Genomic DNA, 19367 nt, shown 5'->3' with positions numbered 1-19367 from the left:
TTTCTCTTTCATTGTTTTCTTTTTAATGAATCTTTGTAACAATCTGAGGATGTTTCAGGTCATATTTATCCAGGAAACACAAACATGTAAAGGAGTCATCACAGCTCTCTGACCTCGTTGCTCCAGGTTCACCACTGAAGTGTGGAGGTCGACCTTTGGACCGGTCACTCCTCACAGACGGACAGCTGGACCCTGCAGACTGTGACCTCTGACCTCTGCAGACACAAACATGATTGAAGCAGCTGTGATCACACAGACTGCAGATAATGCAGCTGTTTCCTGTCAGTAACATCCTCTTAGATTAGAGTTCAGCTTTTTACAGGAAAACTGGACAAAACTGATTTTTGTTACAAACTCATTTTCATTTCCTCTCAGCTCACAAACACAGTCAGACAATCAACCAGAGTCAACACTGATTATAATGTCAGTGCAGAATTATTTCTGTTACTCAGTGAGTTCAGCTCTCTGACCTCGTTGCTCCAGGTTCACCACTGAAGTGTGGAGGTCGACCTTTGGACCGGTCACTCCTCACAGACGGACAGCTGGACCCTGCAGACTCTGCTCTGTCCTCCTCTTCCTCCATCATCATCTTCAGTCAGTCTGAGAGGTAAACCACAAACACTCAGTGAGTTCACATTAACAGGAGGAACTGAGTTACAGTCGCTGACCTCTGACCTGTCATGTGACCTAGAAACCAGGTCAATATGTCTATAGGTTCAGTCATCCAGGTCATGTGATCTAAGGAGCTTGGAGAGAAAAGAGACGTCTTTAAGTTTCTGGAAGACGTTTCATCTGAGAAGCTTCTTCAGCTCTAAAACCAAACGGTGGAGAGTCCCAGATATTTAAACCTGAGAGGGAAAGAAAGCATGTCGCTGACCCACCACTGATGTTATTTCAAGGAGGAAACTGAGAGCCTTTGCACCAGGAGCACAAACATCAGCTCCAGCAATGATCCACTGATGTGTTTTTATTCCATGTATGAATGTTGTTATTGACAGAGATGACGTTTGTGTGTCAGTGATGCAGTGACTGTTGTTGTTACCTGTACAGGCTGGTTAGACTCTATGAAACAGATCATACAGATCTCTGCATGTTAGAAGAGACTATTAAAGGTCATGAATGAGACAAAGGCAGGGAGGCGTCCTTTACAGCTAAACAGCAGAGTGAGAGAACAGCCAGCACCTCTACATTTATCACATTATACAGCACATGTATGATACTGACAGGGATGAGAAGAATTTAGTGATTCTGATCCCATCATTGATATTACTTATTGATTCTCAGTAGCTCTGCTCTGACAGTCACCACCATCACTGAGCAGCATATCAAAGACATTTGTGCACATTAACTGCATGTTGTGGCTCAAATGTTTGTGCATGTTGGAGGCATTTCCTCTTTGTTGTGATCAGTGTTGGTCATTACTCAAAACAGTCATTATTACACATATTACACAGAACACTTTAATTAAAAGTAATGGAGTACGTTACTTCATTACTCCTCATAACATTACTTTGATGTTACTGTGTAAAATGAACAAATGAGCATGTAACAACATAAAGCTGAGGTACAGCCCCACACACCAACACAGATCCTGATGAGGTCACGTGATGTTTCTCTGAGTGTTTATGAACACAAATCAAAGATGAAACAGCACAAAGACACTTCAAAGTGATTCTACTGTAGAAACATGAACAGGTAGAAACCTGCAGCCTGACTGCTCATCACTTTGTTACCTGTTCAAGTTCAGCAGCAGCAGCTCACTTTATCACGGTGCTGGTCTGGGGTCAGTGTTTACTCAGCTTTAACTAGTGATGTGACGTTCTGTATCGAGGCTTCGAAGCGTGTGTCGAGTAATGGAGGGGGCGTTTCCGCGAAGCGCGTATCGAGGCTTGCTTCATTTATGGGAGGGGCTGAAAATGATGACGTCCGAAGCCTCGCTGCCCGGCTGTACCACGTGACTGGTTCAGGAAGCGGTTCGAACTTTGCCGCGAGCTATGACAGCGATATAAACCCTCAGACAAAATGTGGGCGTTTGATGGAGAGTTGCGGTTAGTGAGAGTTAGAGACAGTTTAGAAAAAAAAAATCGCCTACGACCTGCCACAGTGGAGAAACTGTTTCTTTTTAACAAAAACCAATGATGTGTCCCCTAAACACTAATCACTGTCCTTGCCTCAATGTTACAAAAGCACAACCACTGTCCACACCTCACCTCACAGTAAATGATCATTTCCATTTTAGGCATTTCCAAATAATCATGTTCCATACTGCCAGTATAAATATACACAGTACACTGCATCACTACAATATACATGTTTTACACACTCCTTTTGTTGTTGACATTTACAGGCTGTGTGCAAAAAGGCCACACTCTTCAAATTCATGCCAACTAATATTTTTACGTCCAGTAGGTGTCCTACTAGAGCAAATGAAGCTTCAAGAAGCTTCGCGTTGGGGTGAACCAATTGGATGAAAAGCTTCAGTGCTTCATGAGGCTTCATCTGCCCATCACTAGCTTTAACCTCACTCTGGGTTCTTGGCTAGCCTAGCTTTAGCTTAGTGTTAGCATGCTGTGTGCTAGCTTAGCGTCAGAGCTCTGCAGGTGTCTCGTGTGTAAATATTAATCACAGTGACAGTAAAGGAGGTAAAGGGCTGTGACGTCATCACGTACGCTGCGTCCTCTGTGGGCTCTGAGTGAACTCAAAGTACAAACTACAAGTACACAAACACGAACGTAGCTCAGAGTGGCGGACACACTCGGCCTCGTTGGTCCAGCTGTGAGTCCGTTACCGTGAACTATGGAGCGGCAGATTTGTGCTGAACTAAGCTGCACACAGCTGATGTTAGCCAGGAAACATTACACACTGACTTTAATGGAGAGACCGGAAATACAAACACACACAGTTTGTTGTGTGAAGAAATCAAACACGAGCTGAACAAACAGTAAAGTTCCTAAAGACAAACTGTTAAAGGAGGAAACAAAGCAAACTTACAGTTTCTTCACACACCAACAACAAGCTCCACTCCACGAAGTTCAGGAAGTGAAAGAAAACTTTGAGCAGGAAGGAAACACCCAAAGAGACGTTTGAGGACAATCAGGAGCATTGGAACACTGTGCTGCGTTCAGGTGCACCTCGGAAACTCCATACCTCTGGCAGGCTGTGATTTATTTCTGCTGGTTTTCCTGTTTGAAACACAAACATCCGTCATCACTTTGTTGTTCTTCTTCCTGCAGCGTTTAAATATTTCAGCACTGAACTGATGTTTCTTCAAAGCTCATTTCAACCTGTTGAAGTCATGAATGAAAGTGCAGACTGAGAGTGGATCACATGATGTTTGAGGTGTGTCATGTGGCATGTTCAGTATTGTCACACATGTCTAGATTGTCCCTGATATCATAACTGCTCAAACACTGATGATTATATTTGAAGAATTATTCCTGATGGCAGCAAAGTTTGAATGGAGCTCTCTGTCTGTGCTGATTTGTCGCCCTCTGGAGGTCAAAGCACAAACTGCATGATGTCACTGTAACCACCACAGAGACAGGAAGTGTTTTTATGACTGAAACACTGAAATGATGCTAACGGCTGTCGTTAGGCTCACTGACAGCAGTGCTGATGTGTTCATGTCAAACACTGGCTCAGGTCAGACTCCTTCATCCTTCTCCAGCGTGAGGCCGCCCTCAGACCCACAGGAGCTCTGACCTTTGACCTCCTGACCCTAACCATTTTAGTCTTGTTGCATCTTTAAATGCAAATCCTGTGAAATGGTCAGGGGCGGCTCTAGAGAAATTTTCTTAGGGTGGCAAAATCAAAGCCTTTTCCCCCCAAACACATATGCAGGTGGTTACATGTGGTTAAAATGATTCAAATGCAGTAAGTATGCACGTTTTTCATATAAATATAGTCTATAACTTAATTATTGTCTGTACCCACATGATTACACACTTTAGTTACATGAAACATGTGAGTTTTGATGTTATGTACTGTACAGCCTGTATATTAAATACATATGTAGCCCAATAAGTATAAACTCCAGAAAGCTACACAACATGGGGCGCTTCATTTACAAACACAAGTCTAACTTAAGTTTCACTGTTTTTGTTAGAAAACAGTCACATTGTTGCAGCTTAAATGACACAAAATGTCAGAAATCTGCACTGTCATGAACAAACATGTAAACCTCATTTTTCATGATTTGTTGGATTCACCCTCTGAGGTCTGAAACACAACCGGACATTTGTGACTCCTTTGAGTTTACGTTTGTATTTCACCCTCAGATTGTTTCATTTTATTTTTTCCTCCTCTTGCTTTGTTTGGTATCTTTTCAGCTCAACTGAATTTAGTTGTTTTTTCACTGACATACTGCATTAGTATTACTATTACTATTAATGTAACTATTACTGATCTGAAATCACACAAAGAACCTAAAATCCTAGCAGTATTTTTTACTGTAAAAAAACCACAGACGTGTTGGGTAAATGTTTATAACTTGAAATGCAAATATAAATTGTACATTTTGTAAACAGATACAACTATTTATCTAAAAATGCAGCCAATACACCTGCTGTTTTTTCATTTTCTACAACCATTTAAAATAGCACTCACCTTCCTTCATTTCCACAGTGTAACATCCACCCACCTGTGTAAAATCAGAAATTCCCATGGTGTTGTTCAAAATGTGCTCTGGCACAATCATGAGCATCACTTGCTGCTGAAAACAAGAAAAAAGCCGTCCTGCTATGGGCTGAACCATTTGTTAATGTGGAGGGGGGGACACTATGGAATATATCCAGTTCTAGCATTTATATTCACTGCTGCCTGTAACTACGCTCAAACTGTTAAACTTATTTTAATAAACAACACTGTCATATGCAAAACTGGGGTGGCACTTGGGGTGGCAAGGGATCATTTTAGGGTGGCACTTGCCACCCCATGCCACCCTTCTAGATCCGCCCCTGCTGATGAAGCCAACAGGTTCGCTTCATTTGCAAAAAGCAGATATGAGTTTCTGAGGCCACAGTCTTCTGTGGCAGAAGGGGAATCAGGGGAAGCCCTGGAGGAGTCCACCACCCACCAGAAACAGGTCTGAGCTCTCACTGCAGTGGTAAAGGGGCTACACAGCCCACATGAGGCTGAGGGATGCAGCCTTCTGTCAGACTGTCACTAACACAGAGAAACACCCGTGTACACTCATACTCATGGGCACATACACCAATCAACCTAACCCCACTAACTGCTCGTCTTTGGACTGTGGGAGTCAGAGAACCCAGAGAGGACCCAGACATGGGGAGAGCATGCAAACAGCTTAGATGTTGGATTTGAACCCAGAACCTTCTTGCTGTCAGGAAACAGTGCCAACCACTTTTCCACTGTGCTGCCTGTTTGACTCTGATACACCCATTTTTGAGCTCTTAAAAACAGCCCTCCACACAACAGAGACAAACCATAAAGGACTTTGTGGCTTGTAGCAACCGAAGAAAGTTTAAGGTGCAAAATAAAGAGGTTGAAAGGAAAGTAATAAAGGAAACATGTAATTATAACAGTAATGTTGGCTGTGTATCACGTGTGGCATGTCATTGTGGGGCTGGCCTCTGTTGGGATTGAGAATATGTGATGGCGGGGGCAGGGTTGGTTACTGGGGTTTATCCTGATCTCCTGTTTAGTGGAACTGTGCTCCTTTGAATCCACAGCACTAACCTGGCACACACACATAAAATGCATCATTGCTACAGAGCACAGCAGGACTCATTATGAGTGGTGGGGCAGGCTGGATGGTGTTGAGGAGTCGTATCGCAGTGACATTGGCTCCCCTGCTTCACTCTCTCCTGCCCCACTAATGCAACTCACTAATCCCTCTGTCCCCTTTAGGTGGGGCTCACGCTGACAAGATAAAATAAGCTGCACGACTGGTGGGTGGGGGCTGTGCTGTCAGCCCCCCTGGGTCTGCTCCTCTGTGATCCTCAGTGGGCCAGTATGCCTCTCCTGGTAGCTCCATGGGGGATGGTGTGGTGGGTTGGTGGGTGCCATGGCGACTATGTGCGGACTTCACATTTTTGTCTGCTGTGACAGCTCCTTGATCTGGGCGGGGCCAGTGGGGTGTGGGGGCTGGTAGGTCCTTTGTGGGGCTTTGGACGTTGCCTGCAGGCACGTGCAGAGGGGGGGGCTAGAGGGGCTTGAGCACCCGCCCCTTTCCTGATGGGTGCCCAAGGTGCCCTTTTGTTGAGGCAACTTTAAAAAAAAAAAAAAGATTATTATTTTTTTATGTGTGTGCGTGCGGAGTCCTGTCTGTGCCCCTCAACAATAATATTTAACTATTAATCACAGTTTTGCTAAATAAAAGGATCTGGCTTGCATCAGTCACATGATCACATTTAACCAATGATCGCCCTTGACGGCAGAACGCGCTGGTTACGAGCCGGGAACGAGCTCACAAAGAGCACGCGCATTTTTAGCGGTCCGGAGCTGTAGGAGAAACACAAGTTAACTCAGAGACACAGACTGATGCGACACAACCAGTAAGTAGGTGCACAGCGTGCACTGTAGTGTATAGCACCCAGGAGTATTAGCTTATTACGTACACGTTGGTAAGCTGTCTTGTTGCTACTGACGAACTGAAACAAACGAGCGTGCTGTGTGTGCAACAGCGCGACAAACATTACCTGTCCTTTTATTAACTGCACAGGTAGTGCTGGTCACAGCTGCTGGCTACCTGTGTAAGGCTGTCATGGGTCTGTAGCTCTGTCACCGTTTTAGGGAACATATTTAGTTTTAAAGTATTTAGAAACATATTTCGTTTTAAAGGAAGTTTCCGGGCTTTTCCTGCCTTTCTGGGGGGATTATATTTCACTAAAAAACGATCTAATATGCATGTCCCCATAATTATGCATTATTATAATTATAATATATTAAAAACACGCTGTATTTTAAAGAACATACATTAAGAAGCAGATTATATTAGATTTATATTTTAAATGAGACAAAATTTGGATGTTACAGCAGTAAAATGATTGTATCTCTACAGTTTAAACATGTAATAAGCTTTGCCCTGCACAGAGTGGATAGTGAAACAAATGGAATCATCATAAATACATTATTTCATATTTATTACTTCCCCCTCCTCTTTGCTTTATTATTGTAGCTCTAGTAATAAATAATAATGTAAGGATTCTGGATCAGCACCATGATGCCCATAGTATATTCAGTATTCTGAAGAAGGTCTAAAATGTCACTGTGTGTGCATGTGTGTGTTTTATTTAGATGGATTTTAAAAAAGTATTACTCATGATATAACATTGTGCAGACATGGCTGGTAAGGACATGAGGAGGAAACAGCAGGAGCTGTGTGAGGCTACTAAAGGCAGGGCTATAACATTTTTCTGTCATCATTTTATTATAGATTAAGTGCAAGAGTTGTTAGGTGTGGATAATTAGATTATAGTTTATTGCAATAGCAAGTTGTGCCTTGTTCTCACATAGACAGCAAGTGCAGAGTGATATATGAAATGATGGGATGGAAGGAAGAAGAGAAGCAAAGAGTGATTCACAGGCAGAGCCTAAATTATTTCTCACAGTTTTTTGTTGCCTTATGGTTCCAAGCGCTGTCACCAATCTTTGCATTTTGTTATTATCTCATGACACTTGTTTAATCAGCTACCATCTCTCCTGTGGACTTTTTACTGTCTACAGTCTCAGACCAACACAGCCCTGCCCTCCAGCACTATCCACAGCAACCCCTCAACAGCAACATTGTACCCATCAGGTAAAACATCGGCTACGTTTGCTTTGCCTTGTTGCCCATATTAGATTCTTGATGAAAGTGTGTTGTTGTTATTCAGCCTGGTTCAATGTGCCCCTTTCTAACTTTGAGCACCCGCCCCTTTAAACCTCTCTGCACGGCCCTGGTTGCCTGAATATTGTCAGGCAGCTGGGTGCTGTGCCTCGACCCTTTCTTCCTTTGCATTTGTGGTTTGGTGCCATAAATGCACAACATAGAAGAGCCACCTCGACGGGACAACACTCAGCGGTTCATCTGTCTCTCTTCCACAGCATGTCTTTATCCTGTCTTCCTTCTCTCACCCCAACCAATCACAGCAGATGGCCCCGCCCCTCCCTGAGCCTGGTCGGAGGTTTCTTCCTGTTAAAAGGGAGTTTTTTCTTCCCACTGTCGCCAAAGTGCTGCTCATAGGGGGTAATATTGTTGGGTTTTTCTCTGTATGTATTATTGTACGAGCTACCTTACAGTATAAAGCACCTTGAGACGACTGCTGTTGTGATTTGGTGCTGTGTAAATAAAACTGAATTGAATTAAGAAACAACTCTTAGATTCCTCACATGATTCTCCTGTATTCCTACGGGACGCCAAGGTAATATAACATGGAAGTGTGTCGCAGTGCCTGGTGGCCACATGTTACCCATAAACTGTCAACCTGACCGTGCTGTAGCTACGTCCAAAGACTAGTTAAAGATTAAAGCTTTTTGGGGGGTTAAATCTGACATAAATAAAGAAAGAATAACATTAAAGTCGATTCTTTTGATCACTGTAGTTCTACTTTGAGGATATGACGTGTAAAAACCCTCAGTTGTGGCTGGTGGATCTCACATTCCTGGTCTTTGTAATTCCAGTTCAATGAAGCCTCATTTTCACCTTTTTCCAGATAAATTTTCCCAACTGTTCTAATGTCCATGCTGTGGCATTGTCCCATCATTTGTATTTCCTGTTAATGGATTTTTAATATGGTCTGGGAAATTACTATATATGAGTAACTTCCTGTTGTATTGCAGCTTAAGGCCATTGTCACTGAAATAAAGCCCAAGTTGTAATAGTTTGCATCCAGAACGAGGAAAACGAAGAAACCCAAACACTGCTCAGTGGATGAGTCCGTCCTGGAATAAATACCAGGACAAAACTAAAAAGAAGAGCTTGTTTCCTCGAAGCAACAACAGAAAGCTCTTTGTCTCTACAGATGTTTCTGGGAAACACGTTAACAATATTTAAACATTTGTTCTTAATAAACGTTTTTACTTAATGATGCTTTATGATATTTCTATCTGACCTAATGCAGCAGCGTATCCACATGAACTCTGCAGTGTTTCTACCCAGAGGCCACCGTGGTCCTTCTTTACTAATGCTGAGGGTTTTCTCCCAGCCGTGATAGCCTTTGACAGGTAAACTGAGTCATTCCAGCCCAGTGCAAAAATAACCTCCCTGTCTGCTCTTAACTTCACGCATCGATGCTAAAACGTTGCATAACTGAACCTGCAGACTGTGATCCTGTAGCTGTCGAGGAGAGGGCTTGATGCCGTCCATCTTCTGCTCAATTAACAACGCCTGCAACCTTTTGAGCCTTGGTCCTGCTACAGTCACAAATATAACATCATCACTCTTTATTTGATCCACTACACTGCTGTCATTTCTCTGTTATGGCCCCACAAGGTCACTGAATCAACCCCACAGCATCACGTACAAGTTTTCAAAGCGGTGTTCTGATCTGCTTCGAGCTTTCATCATTTTAGCCAGCCCCTCCGATCTTCTCCAGGTAAACACTACAAAGAAAGAGTTCAGTCTGAATAAAACATCTTGTGCATGTCACACGATACAGCATCCACAGCAGTATACACTGCAAACAGCAGAAGCTCTTCCTTCTTAGCCTTCGGTCCAGCAGTGATGACCTCCTTCTGCTTTTGGTTCAGATCACCTTTCTCCTGAAAATCTGAGCTGGGCTTGACAAACCCTCAGCTCAGCGTGATATAAAGGTAGCTCTTCTAGTGTATTTGCCATCTCCTGAGCTCTCATTGTTACCATCTCACATTCTTCTCCAATCCATGGTTAGGGTGCTGCTCATAGGGGGTCATATGATTGTTGGGTTCTTCTCTGTACCTATGAAGCGCCTTGATGCGACTTTTGTTGTGATTTGGCGCTATATAAATAAAATGGAATTGAATTTTCAGGGTCAAAGTTCAGAGGTAAGTTTGTTCAGCAAATGAATGACAATAAATCATACATGTTTGCTGATTCACAGGTTAACAGCCTGGAGGAACAGGGCTGTGTCGTTCCTGTGATGTGATTCAGCTTTATTTCAGCCACTCAACAAAACAACATTATATTATATTTAATATATATTAAATATGTGCCAACTGATTCAGTACGTCTCATGTAGAAATATGTGTGGCAACTTTTTGTTGCAGCAATGATCTCAAAACACAAAACACAAAACACGGGGGGGGGGGGCTAAGATGAATGTCTGCTGTGAGGACAGGGGGTGTGCGTGTGCTAAAGTCACGTGACACGTCATTTACGCAACATTTGGTCGATTTCAAAGTTACAGTGAGATAAAATCATGTTATGGATTGCACTCAGTATATTGTGCCGACATGGTGAGATTGTGTCTGTCGAGCCGAGGAGAGCGTCGCAGTGCCAAAAGCTGTAAAATGAACTATCAGGCTGGAGTGTGCTGCCACAGCACAGAGCAGTCACAGAGTCCTGCAGGCAGAAGAGGAGTGATCGTGTTAGCCACCTTACAAAACAAAAAGACATGAAGTGAAAAGCAGAGCGCAGAGTGAGGCAGAAGAAGACAGACTGGGCCAAGTCCTGCATGTGCGAGAGCGAGCGAGACCCGGGACAACGTCATCCGCCTCGCCTGGACTAGTCCGCCGGCCGGAGGAGGGACAGTGGCTGCACTGTGCAGCCGAAGACTCACTTTGATCGCGCAGGAAACGAGCGACGCAACCGGTCCACCGTCCGTGCAAACTGCGCCAGGCAGCGTATTGCACGCTGGAGGACACCGAGGAAAGTCACAGTAGGAGCGGCGCTTAGTGAGAGGTGATGTCGGGGGGACATGGCTTCTTCTCCGGTCACCCCAGCATCGCTTGAAGGAGAAACACCTTCACCCACCGGGAACGAGGAGCCCGCGACCACCCGACAGGTACGACACGCCTCCGAGACCCTCTGCGCGCCCGGTAACGTTGTAACGTTTTACCGAAGTTCATTCGCAAACACACCAGTTTAAGATGGACCCGAGAATCAGCACACGGGAGCACTGGTGTCTGACTCAGCAGAAACGGCGCGACGTGCGTGTAATGCTTCGTATTTGATAACGATGGAATAATTCTTTAAAATAAGCACACAGATAAACACTGGTGGGTGGAAAAGCTCGTGTTTTGGTGAAATGAGTCCCGCCTAGTCCGGTCTACACCTCATTCAGCAAACATCTGAGTCACCCTGAGACGCCAGTGCGCGTCCTTGTGATGCAAAAAGCCGTAAGTGACACGCTGTTTACACGCAGGAGCAGTTTAACACATGCAGGTTGTGCCAGTAGGCGTTTCCTTCAATGTGACACCAAACGTGTAAATCAGTGCTGGGAGCGGATGTTGGACCTGATCAGTCTTAATCTGACAAACTGTAGTTCCTGCTCTGTTTCTAATTCAGCCCCATGACAGACAACCAGCATGTTCTCCTGTCACGTGTTATTGACACGCACATATTTAGTCCGTGTGTGGGATGTTAAAGGTGAGTTTGTTCAGGGCACGATCAGACTGAGGCCATTTCAACAGGTGCAAGGAAGTGTTAGTGTGGTTACTACGGCAGCACTGATGCCCTGATGAGTGCACATGGCTGGAATGAAAAGTCAATGCTATGTATAGCATGAACTACTTGTTGTCTAAGGCGGTGCAGAGAGTGAGCAGGAAATATCTGAGGTTGGATATTTCAGTACATACAGAGCTGTGCAGAGACATTAGGATCTTAAACTATTGTCTGTATCTGGCAAAGCGAGAATCTGAGCCTTGTGTACAAACTGTCTGGTGTTTGTTCTGGCAGGAATATGAAACTACTGTGCACAGCATGCTTATTAAGATGGCCCAGGACCAGGTCATCTTGCAGGATGGTAGTGTTACATCGAGAAGGTTCCTCTTTAATTGTTGGATTTCTGTGTGAGTTTTCTCCCTGTGCCTCTGTGGCCTCTCCCCACAGTATCCGTGTTTGTGTTTAAAGTGTTTAAAGTACAGCACTAGATGATCGTATGGGTGAATGTGACTTGTTGTAAAGCACTTTGAGTTGTTGTCTATATAAAGTCTAAATGGAAATCCACTTATGTGCAGAGGACCAGAAGATCCAGCGCATCGAAATAAAAAGTTCTTTGCTTAAACAATGAATTGTGCGATAAAATATTAATTTACAAATTCATTTTTAAGTTATTTTATTTATTCAATACAAAAGTAATTTATTATCTAGTAATTTAATTGAAAATAAAAAAATTTATAAATCAGTATTTGAAAATAAATTATTATACCATTAATAAATACTTCAAATCAGAAAAAAAAGAAATAAAATCTCAATAAAAACCTCACATCAAAAATCCTTTTCCTGTGTCGTCTCATGTCCAACATCTGTGTAGGCAGAGTGTAAACACAGAGGCTGAATGGCCTTTGGTATAGGTGCAAAGCTAAGACTGTCTAACCAATGACAGAGCTCCTTACCTCGCACCGGCTAATTTGCATTGCTCCGGGATTTTGGAAATTTATCCATTTATTCATTATGATGTGGTTCAGCATCATAATGCTGAACCACAGAAACACACACACACACATATATATGTATATATATATATGTGTGTGTGTGTGTGTGTTTCTGTGGTTCATATATATATATATATGTGTGTGTGTATGTATATATATATATATATATATATATATATATATATATATATATATATATATATATATATATATATACATACACACATATATTAGGGGTGCAACGATACTCGTATCGATATTGAACCGTTCGATACAGTGCTTTCGGTTCGGTACGCATATGTATCGAACAATACAAAATTTTTAATTTATTTCATCAACTTTCCTTCTGCAGATGCTGTCTGTGTTGAGAGCTCAGTGGATCTGCGTTCGACTACTCCGCCTAGGCTGCACTGTCGAGCACAGATCCACTGAGCGCAGTGCAAGCTAGCGAGACAGAAGTTAAGCTCGTTGCAACATGGCAAACTGAACCTCCCCCACCCTCATTCAGATCTGGCCTTTGGAACTATTTTGGTTTTCATGTGACGTATGACCCTGAAGGTAAGTGCGTCATGGACTAAAGTAAAACAGTATGTCGGATGTGCCAGGCAATGCTCAATTACATGGGTGGGAACTAGTGTGTTAGTGCAGTTAGCTCGTTAACGTGTTGGCCGTCCAGCTCCACGCACGGGGCGATCCGCAGTAGCTCGTTAACGGAGATTTGCCGTGTTGTGGCGTTAAGGTCATTTCAGATTAACGCTGACAGCACTAGTGGGAACACAACGAATATGACTGCACATTTACTCCGACATCATCCTGGTGCAAAGACAAGTGGAAGCAGACAAAACAACAAGCACCATGCTACAAACTTTACCCGAGTCATTTAGACAGCTGTTAGCACAGGATTCTCCTTATGGGGACCTGATATGTTTAATATGCTGCTGAGAATATAGCCCAGAAGAAGCGTATAGTATAGCTTTTATTTTGAAAGAGACATTTCTCTGTAATAAACTCTCTTTTCCAAAGATGAGCGATTCCTCAATCAGATAGATTTATTTTTTTATTACTTTGGTGTTTCAGCAACATTAAATTTAAAAACTGTACTTTTGAGTTAAAATATATATTTATAATTTTAATAACTGACAAATTAAAAAGGCATGAACATTTTTTTGTATCGAAAAAATATCGAACCGTGAATTTTGTGTATCGTTGCACCCCTAATATATTTGTATATATGTGTGTGTGTATTTATACATCAATACATTTTCTTGCTTATGGAGTTCAGGGCCTGGGACCTACTCCATGTCAGCTTTCAGTGTTTATGAACATGAACATTATGAACTCATGACTCCCTTGGGAAGCCTATGGTTTTTCATAGGCAGGGGATATTTGTTTTATCACAGTTCATTACCAAACAGAGCAGGGTTCTAATTGATTTGTGGCTTTTAGGATATTATGTATAGGTGTGTAAAAGTGGAGTGAATATAATTACAAACAGCAATGCTAGTGGAGTGATGACAGACAGGGCGGTTGGGGGGTGGTGAACAGTTTGCCAACAGTTCTCCCCTGTAGAGAAGGACATCTGCCATTTCTTTTTCCTTTTAGTCAAACAATTCAGGTAGTGATGAAAGAAAATCAGACTGTGGCAGTGCTTGCAGCAGGTAACGGAGTGATAATGCAGAGTTTTTACTGCAGTGGACAGTCCCTAGTGTGACCATCGCTGGAACCAACCAGCTGATTTACACCATGGCAGCAGTCATCAGTGAAGTTCTTGGCTGCAACATGAACAATCTCAAGTAGCAATGCTACTGAACTTGCTGGAGAACTTTTAGTTCAGGCCACTTGATGAGTTTCACACAGTACTGCATATTATTTTATTAGGTTGGCACAAATGTAGGATTGTGTTTGTGATATCACGATGTATCTGTTTCCTTTTCATATTACACTAAAGAGATCATCGCCTACAAGCCTCCGTAAACGAACAGCATGTCTATAAAAGCCCATTCATCATCCAGCCCTCCTGCTCAAACACAACCATGTAGCGCTCATCCCTCCACCCGTCTCATTCAGCATCCACACACATGTTGCAGGGAACGGGAAATAGAGTAGAGCAGCAAAGCTTGATTTCCTTTAGGATTGGTTAAACTAAAAGACGTTGACAAGGAATTTTAAGGGTTTTAGGAAGCATAAAACCGAAATTAGTTGTATTGGATACGAGTATAAATGAGTGCTTAGGCTCATGCAAGAAAAAACATCTTAGACAGGATATGACAAAACGTGCTGTGATACAATTCTTCATTACTACAGCTCATTGAGTGCTTTTGTAAAAAGTCAAATCTGTGTGCTCCATTAAACCCTGTAGAAGTTGTTTCGAATGCTGACAGTGGACAAACAAAGTTGTCATTTAGCTTAAACATTAACAGTAGAAAAGGCCCGATAGGAATCTAACATCCTTGGAATCAAGCTGTGGGAGTGAGTTTTGAAACCTTTCTGTAGGACTGCTTTAAACTTGCCTTCTTGGTGATGTGTGTCTGATGTCTTGTTTGACTTGAGCAGATTCTTTACGTGCTTTAAGTTTCTAACACATTTGCTTTAACCAGTAATTGAAACTGCTGAGTAGGAAGTACTAAAGTGGGTGTTGAGCATGTTGGGTGTGTCCTTATTACCTGTTTCGATGTTTTCTTTTAATTGAAAGCGTTTCATGAATATGAAATGCTTCTGCGTAATGTTAAACGTTATAAAATATTCTTATGATTTAAACTCTGTATTCATGGCTTATTCTTTCCTGGCCTTTCCTGTAAGCACTTTTATGCTCGGTGGTAAAATATCACAGAACTAGCAGTTTGGCGAGTGTCATACCGCCTGGATTAGTGGCTCAGCTGGTAATTCAGAGATTTATGTAGCTGAGTTTGCTGTGTCATGCTGATTTGGGGAGACTGGACACAGACCTGAGTCATTCTCTTCTGGGTGATCACAGTGGTTACTCTCCTCCCTTCCTCATCTCACCCTGCAAAGAAATCTTTGTTGTTCTGCCTTGACCTCTTCCTCTGTGTTAGTTTGCTGTCCTTTCATTAGCTAGCTTTAGGACTTCTCCTCTCCTCCATGAATGTATCCCCACTAATCCCATTACATGCTTGTCCTTGTCCCACATTTATCAAACATACTTTTTAAAATCAAACAGTTAGAAATGACATTCATTACTTCATTATGTAACATGTCCCTGTGATCTAAACAGCCTGTTAGCCCTCGGAGCACATTTAAGTAAATTGAAATAATTGTGCCGATAAATTGGATTTGAAAGCTCTTATTCTAATTTTCTGTTTTGATGATATTTGGGATATGCTGTTTATGTAGAACAGCTAAAACTAGTTCTTTATATTCCCATATAAATGATAAACACATATTATTTACAAAACACTGCCCGGTGGACGCCAAAGGACGGCCTGTTTTGATTACGCTGGGATCTTTTTGGAGCGCACATTTTTGGTCTACGATCAAAGCTGCCACACCACGCTGGATTAATCTCCCAGTAGCTGAGTTTATGAAGTCATAAGAAAGGAATGTCCCACACGTTCCTGCTGTTACACCATATTTGGACTGGGACACCTTTGCTAACCTCTGTTGCTCAATGACACACTGATTTGAATCTGGAGGTGCTGGCGACATATTTGCAGCAGTGTGGGTTCACAGAGGCTGTTTGGACTCTGAGCATGTGACACACCAGTAGCGTGCCACACTGGGCCTCTCGGGGTGGCGTACAGTGTCACTGTGTGTGTCTATTTAAGTGTTTGTCGTGTAAATGAGGACAACCAAGATATGTGAAGTATAGAGTGGTGTACCACATTGACAGGTTAATGTCAGTGTGTGAGTGTGTAGCAGTTTGTGTGGCCAGAGAAGGTCAGCAGCCTCCAGAGGACAAAGCGCTTGTGTTCTTCCACAATCGCCCGTTTGATCAGACAGATCATTTGGCATCTGTCAGGCTAAAAACAACAACACAACATGAAACCAAGCATACGCTCTGCAGTCCTACAGCTAACTCCTGACAGTCTGTCTGCTGTAGGCTGAAGAAATCAGGGGCTCATTCATCTGCACCTGTCAGCGTCTTTATGCTAACAATAGATCAAACAGTATGTGTCCACAGGATGTGTAATGTTGAAGGTTACCGTACATCCTTATCTCCAGCACTGAGAATCAGTTATCACTGATCGCTGTCTCTGCTTTGTTTTGACATGTTTCATATTTATATATTTCATATTTATAAGGTAAATACCCTACAACATTACAGAGAAGAAGAAGTAACCCCAGGCTCGGTGAGGGGCAGCCATCTGCCGTCACCAGCTGGAGGTGATGAGTGGAAGACTCGATAGGCCACTCTTATTTTCATCCACTGCTTTGTTACCTCGACACGATGTTTTGGATCATCGTCATGCTTGAACATCCATCTTCATGGGACGAAGGTTCCTCGTCACAGTACGATACGCGGTCCTGTCTATTGGCCCTCCATGCAGGGAGGTCATCTTGTGCTCTTAGCAGAAAAGTGACCCATGTTTCCACCGCTTTACTGTGGGGGCGGTGTTCTTTGGTTTTTAGTGATTGTAAAGAAGTTTTCACAGACAAACCATCACAAAAAACCCATTAAGTGCCAAAATGACATAAACCTGTAGTTTTAAAAATAAATAACTACGAATTTTCAAAAACTTCTTAACAGAAAATCTGTTTAAACAAAAAGGTTTTGAAGTGCTTTTTAAAAGAATGGACAGAGTCAGCTGTAGACTGGTGCAGAGCCTTGGTGGTTTCTCTAATCCAGCACAGAGGCCAGTACATTAATCTAAATGCAATGACGGAAACGCATTGATAATTTCTTCCAGTTCAGCAGAGGAGACCATGTTTCACAATTTAGAAATGTTAGGAGTGAGATAAAGATTTTACACAGTTGAAACTCAGAGAAGACTCAAACATTACACCAAGATTTTGAATGCTGAACTTAGCATGTGAACAAAAACAGAATAGAATGCGTTTTATTGTCACTACACACATGCACAATAAGCTTCAGAGCATCTCCTATTCAGTGCAGACGTGGGAAAGAAAGAGGGTGAGTTGCACAGTTCTGCAGCACTATCTACAAATATAGAAACAAAACATAGTGCTATATATTACAGTGTGGGTTACTGCACGTAAATTAAGTGTTGCACAGTGGTGATGATAGTTGTGTAGTCTGTGTGTAGAGGTCCTAGATTGGGGGGTGGAACTGTGTTTATCATGTGTGAGTTCAGGCTGGTTATGGGTCTGTGGATCTCCTTGCTGATGCACCTGTAGCGCCTCCCTGAGGGAAGCAGGCTGAACATGTTGAAACCAGAGTGGGAGCTGTCCTTGATGATGTTTGCTGCTCTGCTGAGGCAGCGGGAGGAATAAATGTCCTTCAGGGAGGGGAGAGGGCAGCCGATGATCTTCTGTGCTGTCTTGACCACACTCTGAAGCCTCTATCCGCCTTAGTGCAGCTGCCGTACCATACTGTGATGCAGTAGGTTAGCAGGCTCTCAATGGACGAGCGGTAGAAGGTCAGCAGCAGGTTGGAGTTCAGCTTGTACTTCCTGAGGACTCTCAGGAAGTGCAGCCGCTGTTGGGCCTTCTTGACGACCGCTGAGATGTTGTCTGTCCAGGAGATGTCAGCAGAGATGAGGACACCAAGGAACCGGGAGGTGTGGACCCTCTCCACACGCTCCCCGTTGATGTAGAGGGGGGCCAAGTCAGTGCCTCCTGACATTGACAATGACCTCTTTGGTTTTCTTAGTGTTCAGTCCCAGGCTGTTTTCTGAACACCATGCTGCCAGCTTCAGGACTCTGTATGCTGAATCTTTCATCCGGGCTGGACTTCTTATTCTTGACTGAACTTGGCTTTGCCCTGGTGAGTTCTTTTCTTTCTCAGAACCAACCCGATTCACCTTTCTGAGCTCACCCCGGTCCACTGACAGAGGTGGAGGGCCAGCTTCAGTTTTTAAAAACAAATTTCGATGTCGGCCGCTGTCATCATGTACCCCAGCTTCGAGGTGCAGTTATTGGAACTGAACTGAACCTCATTTCTTTGTGCTGTGGTGTATCGCCCCCCGAAATTTGTTACGGATTTTATTTCTGAATTTGCTGACTTACTGGGGAGTGTCGTCTTACGCTATGATCGTATTTTAATTCTTTGTGATTTTAACTTCCACGTTTGTTGCGAGGACGGCTCACTAGTCAAAGACTTCCTTGCTCTTATGAATTCGTTTTATCTCACCCAGTTCGTAAGTGATCCAACTCACACAAAAGGTCACACACTCGACTTGGTACTGTCCCGTGGTTTGGATATCTGCATCACGGACATTAAGGACTTCGGGATTTCGGACCATTTTCCGGTTTTGTTTAATACTGTTATTAACAATGTTGATTTGTATAGTGATGGTTCTCTACGGCAAACGCGCTCGATGAGCTCTCAGTCACTTGCTCATTTCACTGCTGCTTTTCTTGATTCTCCTCTTTCTGATGTTAATGGTATTGCAGATTTATCAGCGGAGGAACTTGCCAACCTTCTTAATACTACATGCGCCGACATTCTTAATTCGGTGGCACCTCTGAGGACAAAAAGTGCCAAATTGTTACGCCAACCCTGGCGTAATGACCCTACCGGCGCCCTTAGGCGTGGATGTTGGCGCGCTGAGCGAAAATGGAAAAAAGATAAACTCCATGTCTCTCTGGACATGCTTCGTAAATGTCTATCTAGGTATCAAAAGTCTGTTAAAGCTGCTAAATCTGCCTCCTTCTCTGGTATTATTTGGTCTAACTGCCATAATCCCCGAGCCCTTTTTAGTATTTGTAATTCCTCG

At 43.1% G+C, this 19367-nt stretch overlaps 2 protein-coding genes across 3 annotated transcripts in view; one reads left to right on the top strand and one right to left on the bottom strand.

The window, feature by feature from the left end:
- The window catches only part of LOC309702165 (NACHT, LRR and PYD domains-containing protein 3-like), a 217121-nt gene that overhangs the window by 38517 nt on the left and 159237 nt on the right, over window positions 1-19367 (bottom strand). Inside the window, exon 4 of one of the 2 annotated variants that reach the window (XM_082526622.1) lies at window positions 114-215. The exons of the other annotated variant lie outside the window; for it this stretch is intronic. Coding sequence (XP_082382748.1) covers window positions 114-215 — 102 coding nt within the window. The remainder of the gene's footprint in view (window positions 1-113; window positions 216-19367) is intronic. 2 annotated transcript variants of the gene reach the window in all.
- LOC309702376 (uncharacterized protein) overlaps window positions 10304-19367 on the top strand; it is a 43638-nt gene continuing 34574 nt past the window's right edge. Inside the window, exon 1 of the mRNA XM_082527087.1 lies at window positions 10304-10922. Within this exon, the coding sequence (XP_082383213.1) occupies window positions 10836-10922 (87 nt within the window). The 5' untranslated portion in view covers window positions 10304-10835. The remainder of the gene's footprint in view (window positions 10923-19367) is intronic.

Source organism: Aulonocara stuartgranti, assembly GCF_965226115.1.
Source record: "Aulonocara stuartgranti genome assembly, chromosome: 3".
In the NCBI taxonomy this organism is placed as follows: domain Eukaryota; kingdom Metazoa; phylum Chordata; class Actinopteri; order Cichliformes; family Cichlidae; genus Aulonocara; species Aulonocara stuartgranti.
This window is presented reverse-complemented; position numbering and strand designations above follow the sequence as displayed.